General features: G+C 47.5%; 1 protein-coding gene across 1 annotated transcript in view; it reads left to right on the plus strand.

Annotated features, from left to right (window-relative positions):
• The window catches only part of obe (activating signal cointegrator 1 complex subunit obelus), a 565,443-nt gene that overhangs the window by 333,275 nt on the left and 213,826 nt on the right, over positions 1-18,342 (plus strand). Inside the window, exons 29-31 of the mRNA XM_069330748.1 lie at positions 2,411-2,631; positions 8,513-8,647; positions 8,917-9,034. Of these exons, the coding sequence (XP_069186849.1) occupies positions 2,411-2,631; positions 8,513-8,647; positions 8,917-9,034 (474 nt within the window). The remainder of the gene's footprint in view (positions 1-2,410; positions 2,632-8,512; positions 8,648-8,916; positions 9,035-18,342) is intronic.

An 18,342-nucleotide genomic window follows, 5' to 3' on the forward strand; every position in this document is an offset into this window, starting at 1 on the left:
CGGGTCGGCGTGGTCTAGGCGTCGCCCATTTTGTGGCGCCCTTCCCACCTGCGAGGACTTCACGGTGGAGGCTTTCGGCAGGACTGGTCGAGGTGGGGGGTACCTGTTCCTCTTCTCCCGGTCCAGCTGTTGCTTCGGTTTCTGGCTCGGTTGCAGCCCATTCCCACGAGAACAGTCCTTATGGTTCCTTGGTGGCCGGCCCGGCCTTCTGAAATTTTCAGACGCTGCTTGATAGGTGTCCGTACCCGGGGCGTTTTTCCTGAGGCTTCGCCTCTTTCAGCAGGCCGAATCGGTCCTGTCCGTGACTGCTTCGGCCTTCTCCTTGGCTCTTCGCGTCTGGTGTTTTGACGCGGGTATCACCATCTCTATGGTGTTCAGGTGGCTTTGTTGACGGTGTTCCACCTGCGAGCTTCGTCTTGGAGACAGTATGACGTTTCTTACGTTTTCTCGTGTTTTGTTTCCTCTCCGGCCTGCTCATGCGTCGCCTGAGCCATCCTGGTCCTTGTTCAGGGTACCTTCTTATCTTCCCCTCAGTTTGTGGTAGCCCCTTTGGTTCAGTTTCCTGCTCTTTGGTACTTGTGGTAGCTTTATAGGTGTGCAGCCTTTCTCTGTCCTGGCGCTGGTCGTGACGGCTGCTTTCCGGAGGGGTTCTTGGGGTATTGGTGCTTGATTGGTTTGGCCGGGGGGTGCGTCCTGTGTTGTCTGGTTGTGCTTTTTGCTGTTGCCGGCGTACCGTGTCTGGGGATGCGCTGTGGTTGATCCGGTTCCTTCGTTCCCTGCTTTCAGGGCTCGGGTCTTCCAGGTCGCCCGCAGTGTTTTCCTTCTTCCAGCCTGCGGTCTGTCTTTGCGCCCGTGCTGTTCAGACGTTTGCAGCAATTGCTGCCGTGTTGGTGACGTCTCGGGCTCATTTCGGGCGCAGGGATTTGTGGGTAGCACAGGTTTTTGGTCGCCCATCCATATGTGCGTCTGTTCTTGGGCGTTCTTGTTGCCTTGGGTCGCAGGTTTGCGACCGGTTGTCTTGGCTTTGCGTTGCAGAGTTTGTGGCGGCCGCCTCTTGGGTTAGCCCTTTCTTTTCCTTCTCTTTGGGTATGAAGCTCCAGGGAGCCGTAGGGGCTCCCCACAGAAAACCAGCGTTGAATGTAATGAAACGCCATTTTCTGGGTGAGCCCCGGAGGCTCCCTGGAAACCCTCCCTCCCACCGGTCGGCGTTTTTTTCGCGTTGGTTGAAGCTTAGCTTCCGAACTGGAGCTTGGCAGCCGGCGCGGTAGGTCCGGGGCTCCCCCCTCCCCCTCCCGGGGTGGGGAGGGCTGCGCGGACGATCGGCGCGGCAGTAAAGTGTGATGTTTGCTTGTTTGCTTGTTTCCTTGGGATTGTAGGGAGTTTTCTACCTCTCTGTTCGGTTTTTGTTGTAGTTTCTTACCATGTGGGGTTTGTTTTGTTACGCCTACCTTTCTGGGTGCCTAACCCAGGTCGATGGCAGATAAGGAAAACCCCCAACCATATGGGGTTTTCCAGGGCCATTGCTCCCTGAAACCTCTCTGAAGGGGCCAGGTTCTGGCGCTGGTCCCTGGTAGGTCTGAACTCCTTAGCTAATGTCCCGGTCTAACATAACATACATTAGCCCGATAAGCTCCAGGGAGCCGTAGGGGCTCACCCAGAAAATGGCGTTTCATTACATTCAACGCTGGTTTTTTGGGGGAATTTTGACTACTTGTATTAGGAAAACTAAAGATGTTTTGGAAATTCCCAAATCTCAGATCCTTAATTATATGCTAATGTGTCAGAAAAGTGTCATAGAATGATTATATCTGAAAAGTTGAAAGGTTTGAAGTCCCTCGAAAATGTGTAATTTTCGTTGAAAATAAAAAAAATATATATCTCCCTTTCTATTTAGGCTGCAATACTGAAACTTGGAACAATTGCAGCCCTTTTCATATACAACTAGTCAAAAAATATTGGTTGACATTGAACAACTTTTCCAAAACCATTCAAAGTCCCCCTTAATCTTCACTTTGGTCAACCCAGCACTATCAGCATCCACTCCCACCTTATCCATCTAAATAATAATGCTCAATCAACTATAATCTTCATGTTAACAAGCAGATCAGAATTTCTCATAATGTTGAGTACAAACAAAATACTGTCATTTCTGCAACAAAATTTTTAATTTTTCCCCTAGCTTCTCAAGATGATGAACCACTTATCCGGACACAACAGATTATTTGTTCATCTCAGTCTCGAGAGATTGGGAAAGCATGTGGCCCTCTGCATACTTCTAGCTTGTACAAATATGTCACCACCTCCGTGGACTACCCTGAGGCCTCTGATCCACAAAGTTTTCTTCAAGTGTTTGCAGTGAACTTATTTAAGTAATAAATGTCTATAATATGAATGTCATTTTTTCCAACAGATCTACTGGATCTTGATCCATTACCAATAACAGCATTGAACAACAGTGAGTTAGAGAAGCTCTACAGTTTCACACACTTCAACCCCATTCAAACTCAGCTCTTCCACTGCCTGTACCACACTGACAACAATGTATTGCTGGGAGCTCCCACTGGCTCGGGTAAAACAATTGCTGCCGAGATTGCCATGTTTAGAGTCTTCCGTGAAACACCAGAAGCTAAGGTATAGTGCCAGTATCTTATTTCCCTTAACCCTTTAACTGCGCAACGCGCCTGCAGGCCCACGTCTGGGGTGCGCTACGCGCCTCCGGGTATTTGTATTTTTCACGTTCCATTCAAAACTCCCGTGGCTACATGGGGTTCACATCAACTTCCTCAGGGCTCTTGTAAACAGACGCCATCTTTAAACAAAATTTCGGTCCACATTCCCAGATGTGAGAGTCTCAGTAGTGAGTGAGCAACCAAGGCTGGCGCTCGCTGCATGAGCGCACAGCACTGCTCTTTAGCGTGTGACCACATCATCGCCTAATAATGTCAAAATATATATATAACGTGTATTATTTAGCCATGATAGTATTATAGAAGAGCCTGAGTGTGATAATGACTGGGTACAATGTTCAAATATCAGTGATTCAATGTTGTTCACGATGTTCATAGCGCTAGCCACAGCACCATAGCATTATTTCATCCATCTAGGAATCTTCAAACGACTTCTTAGGTTCCTTTTCAAAATAAATTTGTGGTCAATTATTCATTTACAGGAATTTGTAACCAGGATTGTGGTTATAATTAGCGTTGTGCATAGAATTGTGGAAGGAGGAATTTTGGTGAGGGAGGGTGGAAGGGAGAGAATTGAGGTAGCCTCACTGTGTGTGGCAACCACTCTTGTTTTGCTCACCATACTAGCTTCGTGGTTCGTTATGGGGAACACATATTTACATGGGTATATACAGTGTGTGTGTATGTAGTGTAATAACAGCAACAGGAGTATGTTGAGAGGAGCTTTTTGGTGAGGAAGGTGACGTCGTAATCGTAGCATCGTCTGCTGTGTGATTTCCCATGCAGTGTATGGTGGCCACTGTACTGTTTGGTCACAATACCGGCTTACTTGCATAGTTCTGGTAAATAAAACAAGTAGATAGGTATATATAACATGTGTTAATAGTGTAATAAAAACAATAACAGTATGGTGGGAGGAGCAATGTTGGTGAGTAAGATATTGGAGGAAGGGATTGCCTGTCTGGGTGTGGCTGCTCACACTCGTGGTGTTCTGAATGTGTTGATGGTGAATGTATATAGTGTGTGACAGTGTATAGTGTGTACATATGTTGTAAATATGCATAAATGAACATGAAACATTGGTGTGAATAACTGTATAATGGGAGGAGCAATGTTGGCAAATACAATGTTGGAGGAGTGAGGGAGGGCTGGCTGGGTGTGGCTGCTCACACTCGAGGTGTTCTGAATGTGTTGATGGTGAATGTATATAGTGTGTGACAGTATGTAACTAGAGTGTATATATACATAAATTAGCATGATACATGGTAAATATGTGCAACATATGTGTACACAAGTGTCATGCACGTAACACAGTGTCTTCGGACAGTACGGATGTTTTACTGCCATAATATAGTGTACGTGTTCATTATACATATATATATTTAGGATTAGCACGTAAAAATTATATATAGAATTAGCACATAAAAACAAATAAAATGTATTTGGAACTGTGCGCAAAAAATGAACATAAATATATTCGCGGCAACTCGCGCGCTCTGCCCCGGGTGCCCTACTGGCCCCGAGAACGTACGTCACGGTCGAACGAGGACTGGTGATGTCACGCACCAACTTACGGACTCCATAGCAGCCAAAGTAAGTACAATTTGCAATTTTTTTTGACATACCCATACTGGGGGAAGGGTTTTTGACACTTTAAAAAACACAAAACAATTTTTTCCAGAGAATTTATTTCCTGCGCACTGGGGGGGGGGGGGGTGTCATATTTGGAGGCGGCGCAGTTAAGGGGTTAACCCTCGGGGCACTAGGGGTCAAAATGACTTTTGTTACGGCCCTAATGGGACACAACCGGGTTCTTTCTGATGGTATGAAAGTTCTGGTATCCAGCCCCAAGTTAGTAGAGGCTTTCAAGGAGTGAGCTCAGTAATGCAAGTAAAACAAAAGGAGAAAGTACATTAAATACAACAGGTCATCACTTTATCCATATATAATTATTTTTCCCATCACCATATATATATATAAAACTCTAAAAGGGAAGTATTACTGCATTATATGTACATCAACGTTTCTATCAGAAGACACTAAACACTCGGCCAAGGACCTTGGGTCACTAAAGACCCAAGGACCACACCGAATCCCCAAATGCCAGTGGCTCAAAGAACAAAGGCACTGAACCCCGAAAAACCGAAAGAGGAAACCGGCTGTGCTGCATCTGGCGCACCGCCCTAGGAGGCCGAACCTAGCGATTGTGAGAGAGGCGGAAGGGACGTCCCCAAAGGAACCAGAACAGCCAACGAAGTCAAACCCAACCCGGCGGGTAAACTATCCCGGCATAGTTCAGGTTCCCGCACAAACCCTCAAGCAACCACTGAGTGATTCAGGAGCCCATAGAAACTTGGGCAGGACCGCAGCCGAAGCAGGGACTCTGGAGGGACATTTAAGGAAGCGGTGCGAGAATTCCACAGAAGACCCAACCAAGTCTGAACCTGAGATGGAACCAAATGGGACTTCCGCCAGTTCACCAGGAACCCAAACCCGGCGAGCTGGGAAAAACCAGATCCCTGGCGAGCAGACACGTGCACCGGCTGGGAGCCCAGACCAACCAGTCGTCAAGGTAGGCCAGCACCCGAAGACCTAAGAGATGCAGACGTGCCACCACAACCCGGGTAAGGTGTGTGAACATGCAAGGTGCCAGGTTCAACCCGAATGGATGACAACGAAAGAGCTATCCGAGACGCCCCACAATAAAACCGAGCCAATCTCTAAACCCCAGATGAATTGGGATGTGCCAATACGCGTCCTGGAGGTCCAGAGACACCATCTAAACATCCAGTTCCATAAGAAGCCGGACCTGGGACAGAGTGGTACTCCAAAAGGAGGGGGTAAAAGACTCAGCGGTTCAGACAGGACAAGTTCAGAATGAACTGCAGGTCCGCACAGTCCCGTTTTTGGACTGGGGACAGATGGGAGACCCACCTGGGGGACGTCATCGTTTCGACCACGCTGAAGTGTACCTACTCCAAGATGACCTGACAGAGTGCAGGAGAAGAGGCCTGCCCCACCAGCCCCAAACCCCCAAAAGTGGAGGGACCATCTAATGCCACAGCAGGTCATCGAAAATGACCCGAACAGTCCACTAATCTTGAGACCAGGTGTGAGCGAACAGCTTAAGCCTCCCCCCATCATCCTGTCAGTGCGGTGAATTGCGATAGGGCCGACACCCCTTACGATAACCCAACTTAAGCACATACCAACCACCACGCTTACCAGACAAAGACAGGTCCAAAGGCGGTGCTGGCTCAGAAACTGGCACCAGCTGCCTACCGTGACGAGATGAACCCGGACCTACGCATGACTCTTCCGGGAGGAACCTCCCTTGGAACCCCCAAAGGACCAACAAGTCCGACATCGGACGACAATTAAAAGAGGCTGCCTGCAGAAACTGCCCAACTGCAGACTTTGCAAACAGCTAGGAATAATAAGACGACAAAAGCTTAAGAGTCAGGCCCACGCAGATTCCAGCGAGGAAGCGAGCACCACCTGCCGACATGCGAGAAGCGAAGCAAAAAAACTGCGACACCGCATCCCGCAGGATTGGTGCAAACAGCTTCAGCATTGCAGGCAACGCACCCGCTGCCGAGACCAAGGCACCACATCCAGGAACAGCCCTAAGCGTTTTCACATCTTCCTTAAGCCAATCTGAAGACAGCTCCAGGAAGGAAAAGAACTGCAAGACCGAAGCCAGTAAGCCACGAGCGCACAAGTCCTCAGACACCAATGCAACTGAAAGGGAGGGAACCTGCATGTGAAGCTGAACTATGCCAACTTCTCGCGGAAGGGCAGGGGCAAACAAACACGCATTGAGGTGCTCAAATTGGCCCCCCATTCCTCCCCCCCTCCCCCCCCCCAGGTAAGCCTGGACTTACTTACTAAGGTAAGCCAGGTAAGTCAATGCTTCACACCACTTTAGTGAGCGGGTACGACAGAAAGTACTCCAAGCATCCAACAACAACACAGGACAGTCCACTAGCCCAGGATGACTCTGGAACCTCATAACAAACCCAAAATGAAGATGAAGACCCAAACTTGAAAAAAGATGGCTTAATAACAGAGGAATAATCCGACTGAACCAAGGCCTAAGCGACCAACGCCCTCAAGTTCAGGTCCCTATAAGCAAAACAGGGCAGCCACGGGGCTTCCAGGGGAAGCAAACAACCTAGCGCGTTGCAGCAATCCAAATCTAGCATGCAATGCTGGGGCCACCTGTACAGTACCTGGATAAAGTCATCAGTTGATTGAGTGAATTGAGTCACAAACAAGTAATAAGTCTTGCCGGACTCTGGATCGAAAGTATCCCAACCCAGCAGGCAGTGTGACAGAGGCAAAAACAAAAAGAGTCACCCTGAGACAAGGGAACGGAGCAACTCTCAAAATCAAACAAAGCAAGAGGGGACCCAGGGGCCGCATCCATTGGACCCCCTTGCACCCTTGCGTAGTTTCCCAGGGCTCTTAGACTGGTATCGCTAAGTTTAAGCCCTGGCAGGGTACTGCAAACCGGTGCCTAAGTGTACCAATCAAACCTTTAAAAACTGAACCCCTGGGACGTGTCCACTCCCGGGGGACCAAGCACAGGGGTACCACCCAGAACACAGATAGGTAACTAACCTAACATAGATAGGGAACAATGAACCAAAGTCAGCCCCCCCCTCTCCACCAAGCAGGATAAACAAAAACAAAAGAAAAACCCCGCAAGAGGACAACATACCCAGGCGGAACAAAGCCGGCCGCTACAGTAGGTGATAACTAGTTGTGCAGTATCCTGCACCCCTACCAGTGTAAACTACCCCTTACCCAAAGGTAAACAAGGGAGGAGGAAATCCCCCAACACACTCAGGGCGGTCAATTACCAAGCAGCAAAAGAACTACAGAGGTAGACCCCAAGGTGACTTGTGGAAGTCACCTTGGTTAGGGTCTACCCAAGGTGACTTTGGTGACCCAAGGACTTCCCAAGGTGTCTACTTGGTACTTACAGAGCCCTGTAAGTACCACCCCCAAGAGTGGCACTGAGCTTTGGAGCACTGGGACCCACCTTGAAAAATGGTGATTGTAGCACTACAGGTTTGCACTAGACAGTTAATCAGTGAGAGAACTGAGTGGCAAGGTGGCATAGGACTGTGTTCCAAGCTGCCTGGTTTCAGCAATATGTTCTTCTTAGTTTGGGGTGAATTATTTTATTTTGACTGAATCATTTTTGGAAACTCTCTGGAAGATTTGAGGCTTTGAGTCTTGTATACCCAGCAGTGGTCTGTTAAGCTTCACTGACTTTCTGGATGCTTTTCCAGTGTAATGGCAGATTGTCATTTGCTCTGTGTGCCTCTGTGAGGGAGGGTTGAGCATCTGGCTCTGGTCTCAGGTAGGCTAAACACAACTCTTGAGTGAGATAGCTACTGGGAGCCACTAAGGGGCTCCCTGAGAATTGAATACCAAGTTTTCCAAGTTTTGCCATTCTGCATCAGTATCTGCATCTCCCTCAGTATTTTCCCCTATTCTTCCTTCATGTTTTGCTTTGATTTTACCATGTATATAATCCCAGCCTATCCTTTCTCGAGCTTCGTGGATTATATTCTTCCATTGATTATAATGGTGACTGCTGGCCATGAGTTCTTTTCTTTCCTAAGCACATTTGAAATTGCTTACCCTCTACAAATTGAGGATTAATAATTGAGCAAAGTTTGCATTAAAGCTCATCTTCTACAACTCTAGCCTCGTTGATTCCAGGCAGGTATTGTCACTATTTCTTTAGGCCAGTTTGTCGGTATTCATGTTTATGAATTATCACGATATGTGCAAATTTAATTTGATTTCAGGTTGTATATATTGCACCCCTGAAAGCTCTGGTACGGGAACGTGTTGAGGACTGGCGCGTGAGATTACAGGAAAAATTGAACAAGAGAGTAGTGGAGTTGACAGGTGATGTTTCCCCAGATATAAGAGCAATTCAGGTAATGGATTTTTGTTTTTTACCAGTTTAATTGAACCTATACTGTATTTGTAAATATGAGATACACAATTTTTTTTAATATATTCTGGTTAAATTAATTAAAGGTTGCTTATGTTGATTCTGATTCTCATTTTGCAGAATTGGTTTTCTATTAGTATTCATATGCTCTACCAGTGCATACAGTGTTTCATTCATCAAGATTAAAATTGTCTGCAACGTTAGTACCTTTATTGCTAAATCGTACAGTACTAAAATGTTAATTCATTTCAGGCTGCTCAAGTTATTATTACCACACCCGAGAAGTGGGACGGCATATCACGGTCTTGGCAAACTAGAAGCTACGTGAAGCAAGTTTCATTAATCATCATTGATGAGATTCATTTGCTTGGTATGATCACACATCCTTATTTTTATGATAAATATTTATGCTAATAACTTCATCAAATGTTCATTTTCTAGTTACTTGTATGTTACCTGGGGTAAATTTTTAGTTTTTCTACTCTAGCAGCCCAGGACTACAGAGCACCACTTGGTTTCCGAACCCCTTGGGGACGAGACCCGTCAGTTAACATGTAAGTTCGTATACGAGAAATGGAGGAAAAAATAAAAAAATAATTTGAAAAAATCTAGGGGAAAAAATCGACAGGTTCATAGCGTAAATGCGTGACCGTATTTTGTTTGTACTCACCAATAATTGAAGTCCTGATTCGCTTATGTTGATGATCGATGTTGATGAAGCATAGTTATTTACATGGAAGAGGTGGTGGTGGATGTTGATGGTGTTGGATTGACTGAAGTTGTTGGGTTGACTGGGTCAACATGCGATGAGTCAGGTAATTACCTAAGTGTAATTACCTAAGTGTAGTTACAGGATGAGAGCTACGCTCGTGGTGTCCCGTCTTCCCAGCACTCTGTCATATAACGCTTTGAAACTACTGACGGTCTTGGCCTCCACCACCTTCTCACTTAACTTGTTCCAACCGTCTACCACTCTGTTTGCGAAGGTGAATTTTCTTATATTTCTTCGGCATCTGTGTTTAGCTAGTTTAAATCTATGACCTCTTGTTCTTGAAATTCCAGGTCTCAGGAAGTCTTCCCTGTCGATTTTATCAATTCCTGTTACTATTTTGTATGTAGTGATCATATCACCTCTTTTTCTTCTGTCTTCTAGTTTTGGCATATTTAATGCTTCTAACCTCTCCTCGTAGCTCTTGCCCTTCAGTTCTGGGAGCCACTTAGTAGCATGTCTTTGCACCTTTTCCAGTTTGTTGATGTGCTTCTTAAGATATGGGCACCACACAACAGCTGCATATTCTAGCTTTGGCCTAACAAAAGTCATGAACAATTTCTTTAGTATATCGCCATCCATGTATTTAAATGCAATTCTGAAGTTAGAAAGCATAGCATAGGCTCCTTGCACAATAGTCTTTATGTGGTCCTCAGGTGATAGTTTTCTATCTAGAACCACTCCTAGATCTCTTTCTTTATCAGAATTCTTTAAAGATTTCTCACATAATATATAGGTTGTGTGGGGTCTATGTTCTCCTATTCCACATTCCATAACATGACATTTATTAACATTAAATTCCATTTGCCAAGTGGTGCTCCATATACTTATTTTGTCCAGGTCTTCTTGAAGGGCATGACAGTCATCTAAATTTCTTATCCTTCCTATTATCTTAGCCTCATCAGCAAACATGTTCATATAATTCTGTATACCAACTGGTAGATCATTTATGTACACAATAAACATCACTGGTGCAAGAACTGAACCCTGTGGTACTCCACTTGTGACATTTCTCCATTCCGATACATTGCCTCTGATTACTGCCCTCATTTTTCTATCAGTCAGAAAATTTTTCATCCATGTTAGAAGCTTACCTGTCACCCCTCCAATATTTTCCAGTTTCCAGAACAACCTCTTATGTGGAACTCTGTCGAAAGCCTTTTTTAGGTCCAGATAGATGCAGTCAACCCAACCATCTCTTTCCTGTAATATCTCTGTGGCTCGATCATAGAAACTGAGTAAATTCGATACACAGGATCTTCCAGATCGAAAACCATACTGTCTGTCTGATATTATATCATTTCTCTCTAGGTGTTCTACCCATTTAGTTTTGATTAGTTTTTCCAATACTTTCACTATTACACTTGTCAATGATACAGGTCTATAATTGAGGGGGTCTTCCCTGCTGCCACTTTTGTAGATTGGAACTATGTTAGCCTGTTTCCACCCGTCTGCTACGATTCCTGTACACAGGGATGCCTGAAAGATCAGGTGAAGTGGAATGCTGAGCTCAGATGCACATTCTCTCAGAACCCATGGTGAAACGCCATCTGGGCCAGCTGCTTTGTTCTTACCGAGCTCCTTGAGCATTTTTTCCACTTCGTCTCTAGACACCTCTATGTGTTCTATGTTGTTCTCTGGAATTCTTATTGTATCTGGTTCCCTAAAGATTTCATTTTGTACAAACACACTTTGGAACTTTTCGTTTAGTGTTTCACACATTTCCTTTTCATCTTCCGTGAATCTATTTCCCATTTTCAACCTCTGAATATTATCCTTTACCTGCAATTTGTGCAGGTGATGCAATGCGAGCTTTCTTGGAAGCCATTGCAAAAGACTCTGTAATTGACATTTGTTTCATTCCCTTGGCTCTTGTTTTTAAAAACTTCATATACATATTGTACAGACTCATCATGTCCTTAGTTTCAAACTCGCTGTAACTCGTGTCCATAAATGCCAGAATGTATTCAAAATTTTGCTGAACTTTTTCCATATCACATTTTTCCTTTAACATTTCTTCATCCTCTTCCTCTTCCTCTCCCTCTTCCTCTCCATCTTCTTCATTGCACTCGTCTGGCTTTTTTGCTGTACATACTAATTCTATAATTTCATCATTAGTCATGTTTCGATTGTTTGGGGCTTCTTCATCAAAATCTATCCATCTATCTATGTCATCTTCGATTGTTTCAGTCACCAGTTCTGCTCTAATCTCAGGGGACTTAATCCCCTTGACATAGGCTAGGAGTTCCTCTCTTAATTTTTTCTTCTCGCTAACTTTCTTCACCGCAAATCCTTCAAAATCTGCCTCGTCATCTTCCTCAGGAAACAGACTTGACGCGGGCCAAAGTTTTTTCCAACCATTTCTTAGTGTTGTCTGCTTTACCTCATCCCACGCACTAGCAATAGTCCAGATAGCTAACTTTATTGTGAAGACTTTATAAAAGTACTTAAGTGTTCCAAGCTGATTGTTAAGACGTCTGGCAAACATCCTCTTGTAGTGGTGTTTAAGGTTCTTAATTATTCCTTGATCCATGGGTTGGATCACTGAGGTTGTATTGGGTGGCAAGAACGTTCCAATAATATTGCCATTTATAAGCTCATCACCTCGTGGATGCGTTGAACTGTTATCTAACAGCAGCACAACTTTGCTGTTTTGCGGGAGACCAACACTTTTCAGGTGCTCCTTCACCTCGGGTACAAAGTTCTTATTAAACCACTCGACAAATATTACTCGAGACATCCACGCACTTGGCTGGTCCTTATAAATCACAGGGAGGCACCTGGCTGACTTTAAAGCCCTGGGGTTCTTACTAATTCCAATCACAAGTAATTTTAATTTGTGCATGCCAGCTGCATTTGCACAGCACAACAAAGAAATTCTCTGTTTGTTCTGTTTATAACCACTTGAAGGATCGTCCTCACCACTATGAGCCATCGTTTCTGTGGGAAGCATACATCAGTACAAACCTGTCTCATCAGCATTATAAATTTGCTCTGGAGATAAATTTTGTTCCTGCACCATCTCCGCAAATTTACTCACATACTCATCAGCACCAACAATATCAGCAGATTGTCTTTCACCATGCACTTTAATAAACCTAATGCCATGACGGGTTTTAAAACTTCTGAGCCAACCATCACTGTATACACACTTTTGAGTAATTTTCATTTCTTGGTGAAATTCACGCGCCTTTTCCACGAGGAGCCAGCCTGCCACTGGCTTCTTCGTCACTTCACGTCTCTGTTTGTACCACTCCCACACTGCGTTATCAACACTCTCCACTTTTGCTTTACTTACTACCTTTCTATTTCGTATTGCTTTATCACTTTCACTTCTAGAGAAATAGTCAAAAATGATAGGTTTAGCCTTAAGAAGATCAAAAACAGTACTTTTACTAATGCCATACTCAGCGCACACGACACTTCTCGGGACACCGCTTTCCACCTTCTTAATTATTTCAACTTTCTTTTCAAATGTCATCACTGACCTCTTTCTTTTACGTAACCCGCTTGTAGATGCTTTCACTGACACAATGCGTGCATTTGGAGCCGACATGGTGCACGGATGTTCCTTGATTGTGCTGATATGTAAAACAAAGTCACGGAATGAACACTCCAGTCTCGTGACAAATTCAAACAATGGGAACAATGGGCCGTGAGTCTGTGACGTCACAGGGTAGCCGGCGGCGCCCGACACGGTCAGTGAGCAAACTAAACCATCACCCACCCCCCCACCCACCCACCACGGGCCGGCACGACGCTTGGCTGACCGCTTCCTTACCCGAGCCTGCCTGCCTGCCTCCTTCCCAGCCAGCCTGCCTGCCTGTCTGCCTGTGCCTGTCTGCCTGTGCCTGTCTGCCTGTGCCTGCCAGCCTGTGCCTGCCAGCTTGCCTTTCCCTCCCTAATTCTCACTACTTCCGTCCCTTCCTGCCTACCTCCTAGCATCTCTCCCTACCTCCCCCTCCCTCTTAGCATCTCTCCCTACCTCCCCCTCCCTCTTAGCATCTCTCCCTACCTCCTAACATCTCTCCCTACCTCCCCCTCCCTCTTAGCATCTCTCCCTACCTCCTAACATCTCTCCCTACCTCCCCCTCCCTCTTAGCATCTCTCCCTACCTCCTAACATCTCTCCCTACCTCCCCCTCCCTCTTAGCATCTCTCTCTCCCCCTCTCTCACTGATTCTCCCCCCCCCCCTCATTCATACTGCCTCCCACCTAAGCTCCATCGTCCATCCACCCACCAGTCAGCCATCACTGACGCAATGCGTCCATTTGGAGCCAACATGGTGCACAGATGTTTCTTGATTGTGCAGATATGTAAAACAAAAGCACAGAATGAACATTCCAGCCTTATGGCAATTCAAAATACTGTAATAGGAATAATAGGCCGTGAATCTGTGAAGTCACAGTGGGCACCCTGGACCATCTCCCACCCACCACAACAAGCCGGCGTGACGCTTGGTGGACCCCTTCCTACCCGAACTTTGTTCGGGTAGCATGACTCCCCAACCCCAATCGGGAAACTGGAAGTTTCGGATAACTAAAGTTCGGAAACCAAGTGGTGCTCTGTATTAAAAATCTGATGATTTTGTTTATATTCCTTTGTTGGCAAATAGGACTATCAGTTTATTTACATCATCTGAGTTATTAAATTTGTCTCTTCCCTCAAGTAAGCACCCTCTTAGTGCCCTTGGACGGGAATTGTGTACATCTGGGCAGGGTGACAAACTGAACATGTCTGGCTAGGCAAAACCATTGTATTTTCTGGGGGGAAGCTATCATACACTGATCAGTGCCATACTATCAGGTGCCATCAGTCACGTAGTTCTGTTGGCCTACTGGTGACCACGAGCCAAAACTTGACCCCCCTCAGAGAGGCGCAGGGAGCGATGGCCAGAGAAAACTTCACATTTAAAGTTTAATCATACTTGCCACTAACAGGAAAGCACCCAGAAAGTTAGGCAAACCAAAACAAACTATTGCATGGTTTAAAAACATGACCACAGCTTCAAAATAGCCAAAAAAAAACTCCCCCAGCAATGAAAACAAACCACAAAAATTTCATGAAACTTGAGCTTGCTAGTTTCCCCACCTTTTCCCTCATTTGAGGGGACGATGGAAGTGCACCGCGTTAGCCGGCTCACCCTACCCTCAATTCTATCTGATGCGTGCCCTGGTGTAGTCCTTGTCGCTCTGGCTCCAGTTTCCTTCATCAGCTAAGTGGTTTCTTAGTGCCTTTGAGATAGGGTAGGGTTGGCTTGTTGGGCTTTGTATCCCACTTGGGTGAGTCCAATTACATTTGAACTTTTCTGGGGGAAGCCCCGTCGGCTCCCCGGAGCTATACAGGCTGATATGCTAATGTCAGACTTTAGCATCAGTAATGTGTATGGAGCTTTGGGGTCCTACCGGGGAACACAAGCCAGAACTTGGTCCCCTCAGAGAGGCAAGGGGAGCAATGGCCTATAGAAACCCCCGTGTGGTTGGATGCATTCTATGTTTGCCATAGACTGGGTCGGGCACCCAGAAAGGTAAGCGGCCCAAAACAAATCCCTATTCTGGTTAAAATTGCTACCTAATGCCGAACTAGTGGATAGAATTCCCCCAAAAGAAACGAGCAAACTAGCATGACGTCACCGAGCCGCTGTCTGCTCAGCTCTTCCCTCCCAGGGAGGGGGAAGGGGGAGCCCCAGACCCCTACACCAGCGATCCACACCCCAGTTCTTTGGCTGATGCAAAAGGCACCGGTTGTGTGCTCCGGCTCCAGTGGTTGTTTCAGCATTGTACCTAGAGTGTGGTGTCTGTCCTCTAGGTGGTGCGTGAGCCAGGAGTGAGTCTCCAGTACTTGGGCTGCATGCGCCTAGGGTTCCCTTCCCTAGGTGCCCTGTAAGTACTACCCTTGGGGCTTGGGGCCACCTTCCACAAATTCCTTGGGTCCTGCTTCTGCCAGGCCATTTACTGCTTGGTTTTTGGCCGCCCTTTGTGTGATAGAGGGTTCTGTCTCCCTTGTTCGCCTTAGGGTAAGGAGCAGTTTGCAATGGCGGGGCGCAGGGTACTGCGCAGCTTGTTTTCACCAATCTTAGCGGCTGGCTCTGTTCCGCCTGGGTATGCTGTACTCTTGTGGGGTTTTCTTTTTCTTTTTGTTTATTTACCTGGTGGGTGGTCTGCCTTTGATGTTTTCCCACTTTTTGTACTGAGTTCTCTTCCTTCTTCCGGTGGTTCCCCCTTCTAGGTCCCCGTGAGTGTACACATCCCGGGGGTTCAGTTCTTGGAAAATTGTTTAGTAGACATGGGCGGCAGTTAGCAGTACCCTGCCTGGGATTACCTGAACACGAGTCCTCTTATAGTAAATGCTCAGGACCCTGGGAAACCCCTAGGGGGAGTGTGGGCCCGATGGATGTGGCCGGGAGTTTCTCCTCGCTTGTGCGAGTTCGAGGGCTGCTCTGTCCCCTTGTCTCAGAGTGACTCTCACTGTTTTGCCTCCGTCTGCTGCCTGTTGGACCGGTGACACCTTTGGCCCGGAGCCCTGCGAGTTTTGTTGCTTGTTTGTGAATCGGTTACCCAACCTTATGCTGACTATGTGGGTGCAGGCAGCATGTGCGTTGCACGTTGGGTTTCGGTGGCAATGTGCTAGGTTGTTTGCTCCCCGAAGCCCCGAGACTGCCTCGTTTTGGTTGGTGGTCTTGTTGATTTCCCCCCTCCCCCCTTTCCTCCCTGCATCTGGGTCCTTACCTTCTGTGGGTTCTGGGTCGGGGTGGGGCTTCTGTGGTTTTGAGACTCGGTTGGTCTCGGGGAATTCCCCTTCCAGAGTAGTGACAGGGTAATTCGAGCCTATTCCTCCAGCCGTGTTGTATGAGTCTGCCAGTGGGCTCCCTTCCTTTGTGCTTTTCACAGCTGCCCGGTTTTTTCTTGTGAGGCTGGGGCTTTCGGGGGACGGCTCGGCCCCAGGGGCTGCCGTGTGGGTTTCCGGGGCTTGGGAGGGGCTGACTTGGTGGGCCTCAGGCCCCATTGGACCCCACCGTTTTTTTTTTTTTTTTTTTTTACCCTCTGGGCGGGGCTTGTGGTTGCGCGGAGTGGGGGTTTTTCCTTCCCCACTCTCCACACGAGTTGTTGGGCGTCGGCCCCTTCCCGAGCTCGGCTCCTAGTCCCTTACGCCCGTTGGTTCCGTCCTGTCGGTGTGTGCTCTTCTCTGTTATTCACCCGTTTTTCTTGAGACGGGACTTCTCCGTCATGTTCCCTTCTTCTTGGGGTTCTGCATGACTTTTGGTCTCTGGAAAGACCAAAAAATTATTTATGATGCGAGATTTATGATGCATGGTTGGTTAGGCAGGGAATGCGTCGTGTTTTGTGGCCCGTGGCGGTTCTCCGCCGTTTTCTGGGGGGAACCCCGTCGGCTCCCCGGAGCTATCCCAGGCTGATATGCTAATGTCAGACTTTGGCATCAGTCTTGTGTATGGAGTTCTTAGGCCTACTGGGGACCACGGCCAGAACCGGGCCCCCTTAGAGAGGCAAGGGGAGCAATGGTTTATAGAAACCCCCGTGTAATTGGGAGCATTCTATGTCTGGCATCGACCGGATCGGGCACCCAGAAAAGTAAGCGCCCCAAAACAAACCCCTATTCTGGTTAAAATTGCTATCAAAAGCCGAACTAGTGGATAGAACTCCCTAACAGAAAACGAGCAAGCTAGTATGATGTCGCACATCGCCACGCCACTGTCTGCGCAGCTCCCCCCTCCCCTAAGGGGGAGCCCCAGACCCTTCACGCTGGCTACCCACACCTCAGTTTTTAAGGCTGATGCTATAGGCAGAGGTCATGTGCTCTGGCTCCAGTGTTTTTACAGCACTGTGCTTTGTGTGTGGTGTTTGTTTTCTGTGGGTGCGAGAACCAGGAGTTATCTTCAGTACTCGGGCTGCATGTGCCTAGGGCTGTCTTCCCTAGGTGCCCTGTAAGTACTGTCCTTGGAGCTTGGGGCCACCTTCCACAGGCTCCTCGGCACCTGCCTCTGCTAGTCCGTTCTACCGTTCGGTTTTTCGGCCGCCCGTTGGGCTCTTGGGTCTTCTGTTCTCCCTTGTTACCTGCAGGTAAGTGGTAGTTTGCACTGGTATGGGCGCAGGGTGCTGTGCAGCTTTGTTTTCCCGACATAGCGGCCGGCTCTGTTCCTTAGGGTTCGCTGTCCTCTTGCGGGGTTTTGTTTTTGTTTTTGCCTTGTGGGGGGTTCTGCCCTATTATCCACTGGTGTTAGGCCTTCTATGGTTCTCCTCGGTGGCGCCCCCTGCTAGGTCCCTGTGAGTGTGCACATCCCTGGGGTTCAGCTGTAGATGTTCACTTGGTAGTTTTGGGCGCCGGTTAGCAGCACCCTGCCTGGGACTACTTGGGTGTGAGTCCTCTTAAAGTAAACGCTCAGGACCCTAGGAATCCCCTAGGGGATGCGTGGGTTCAATGGATGTGACCCCGGAGTCCCCACTCGCTTTGTACGAGTTTGAGGGTTGCTCGGTCCCCTTGTCTCGGGGTGACCCTCATTGTTTTTGCCTCTGCCATGCTGCCTGTTGGGTCAGTGATACTTTCAACCCTGAGTCCTATGAGTGTTGCTGCTGGCTTGTGACTCAATTTACCCAATCCTCTGATGATTCTATTTGGGTACAGGCGGCGCGTGCGTTGCAAGCTAGGTTTCATCTGTTGCAACGCGCTCGGTTGGTTGCTCACCCGGATGCCCCGGGGCTGCCCCGCTATGCTTTTCGAGACCTGAACTTGGGGGTGGGGGTCGCTTCGATCCTGGTTCATTCCACACCTCCTCGTCCTTCCCCTCCTGTTGTTCGTTCTGGTCGTCCCCAACCCCCATGCTTCCTGCCCCAAAACGTCTTTGTGGTTTTCATGCTTTCCTTCAGGCTCAGGGGTTTCTTCTCTTTTGGCTC

The sequence above is a fragment of the Procambarus clarkii genome, chromosome 24 (assembly GCF_040958095.1).
Source record: "Procambarus clarkii isolate CNS0578487 chromosome 24, FALCON_Pclarkii_2.0, whole genome shotgun sequence".
Taxonomy (NCBI): domain Eukaryota; kingdom Metazoa; phylum Arthropoda; class Malacostraca; order Decapoda; family Cambaridae; genus Procambarus; species Procambarus clarkii.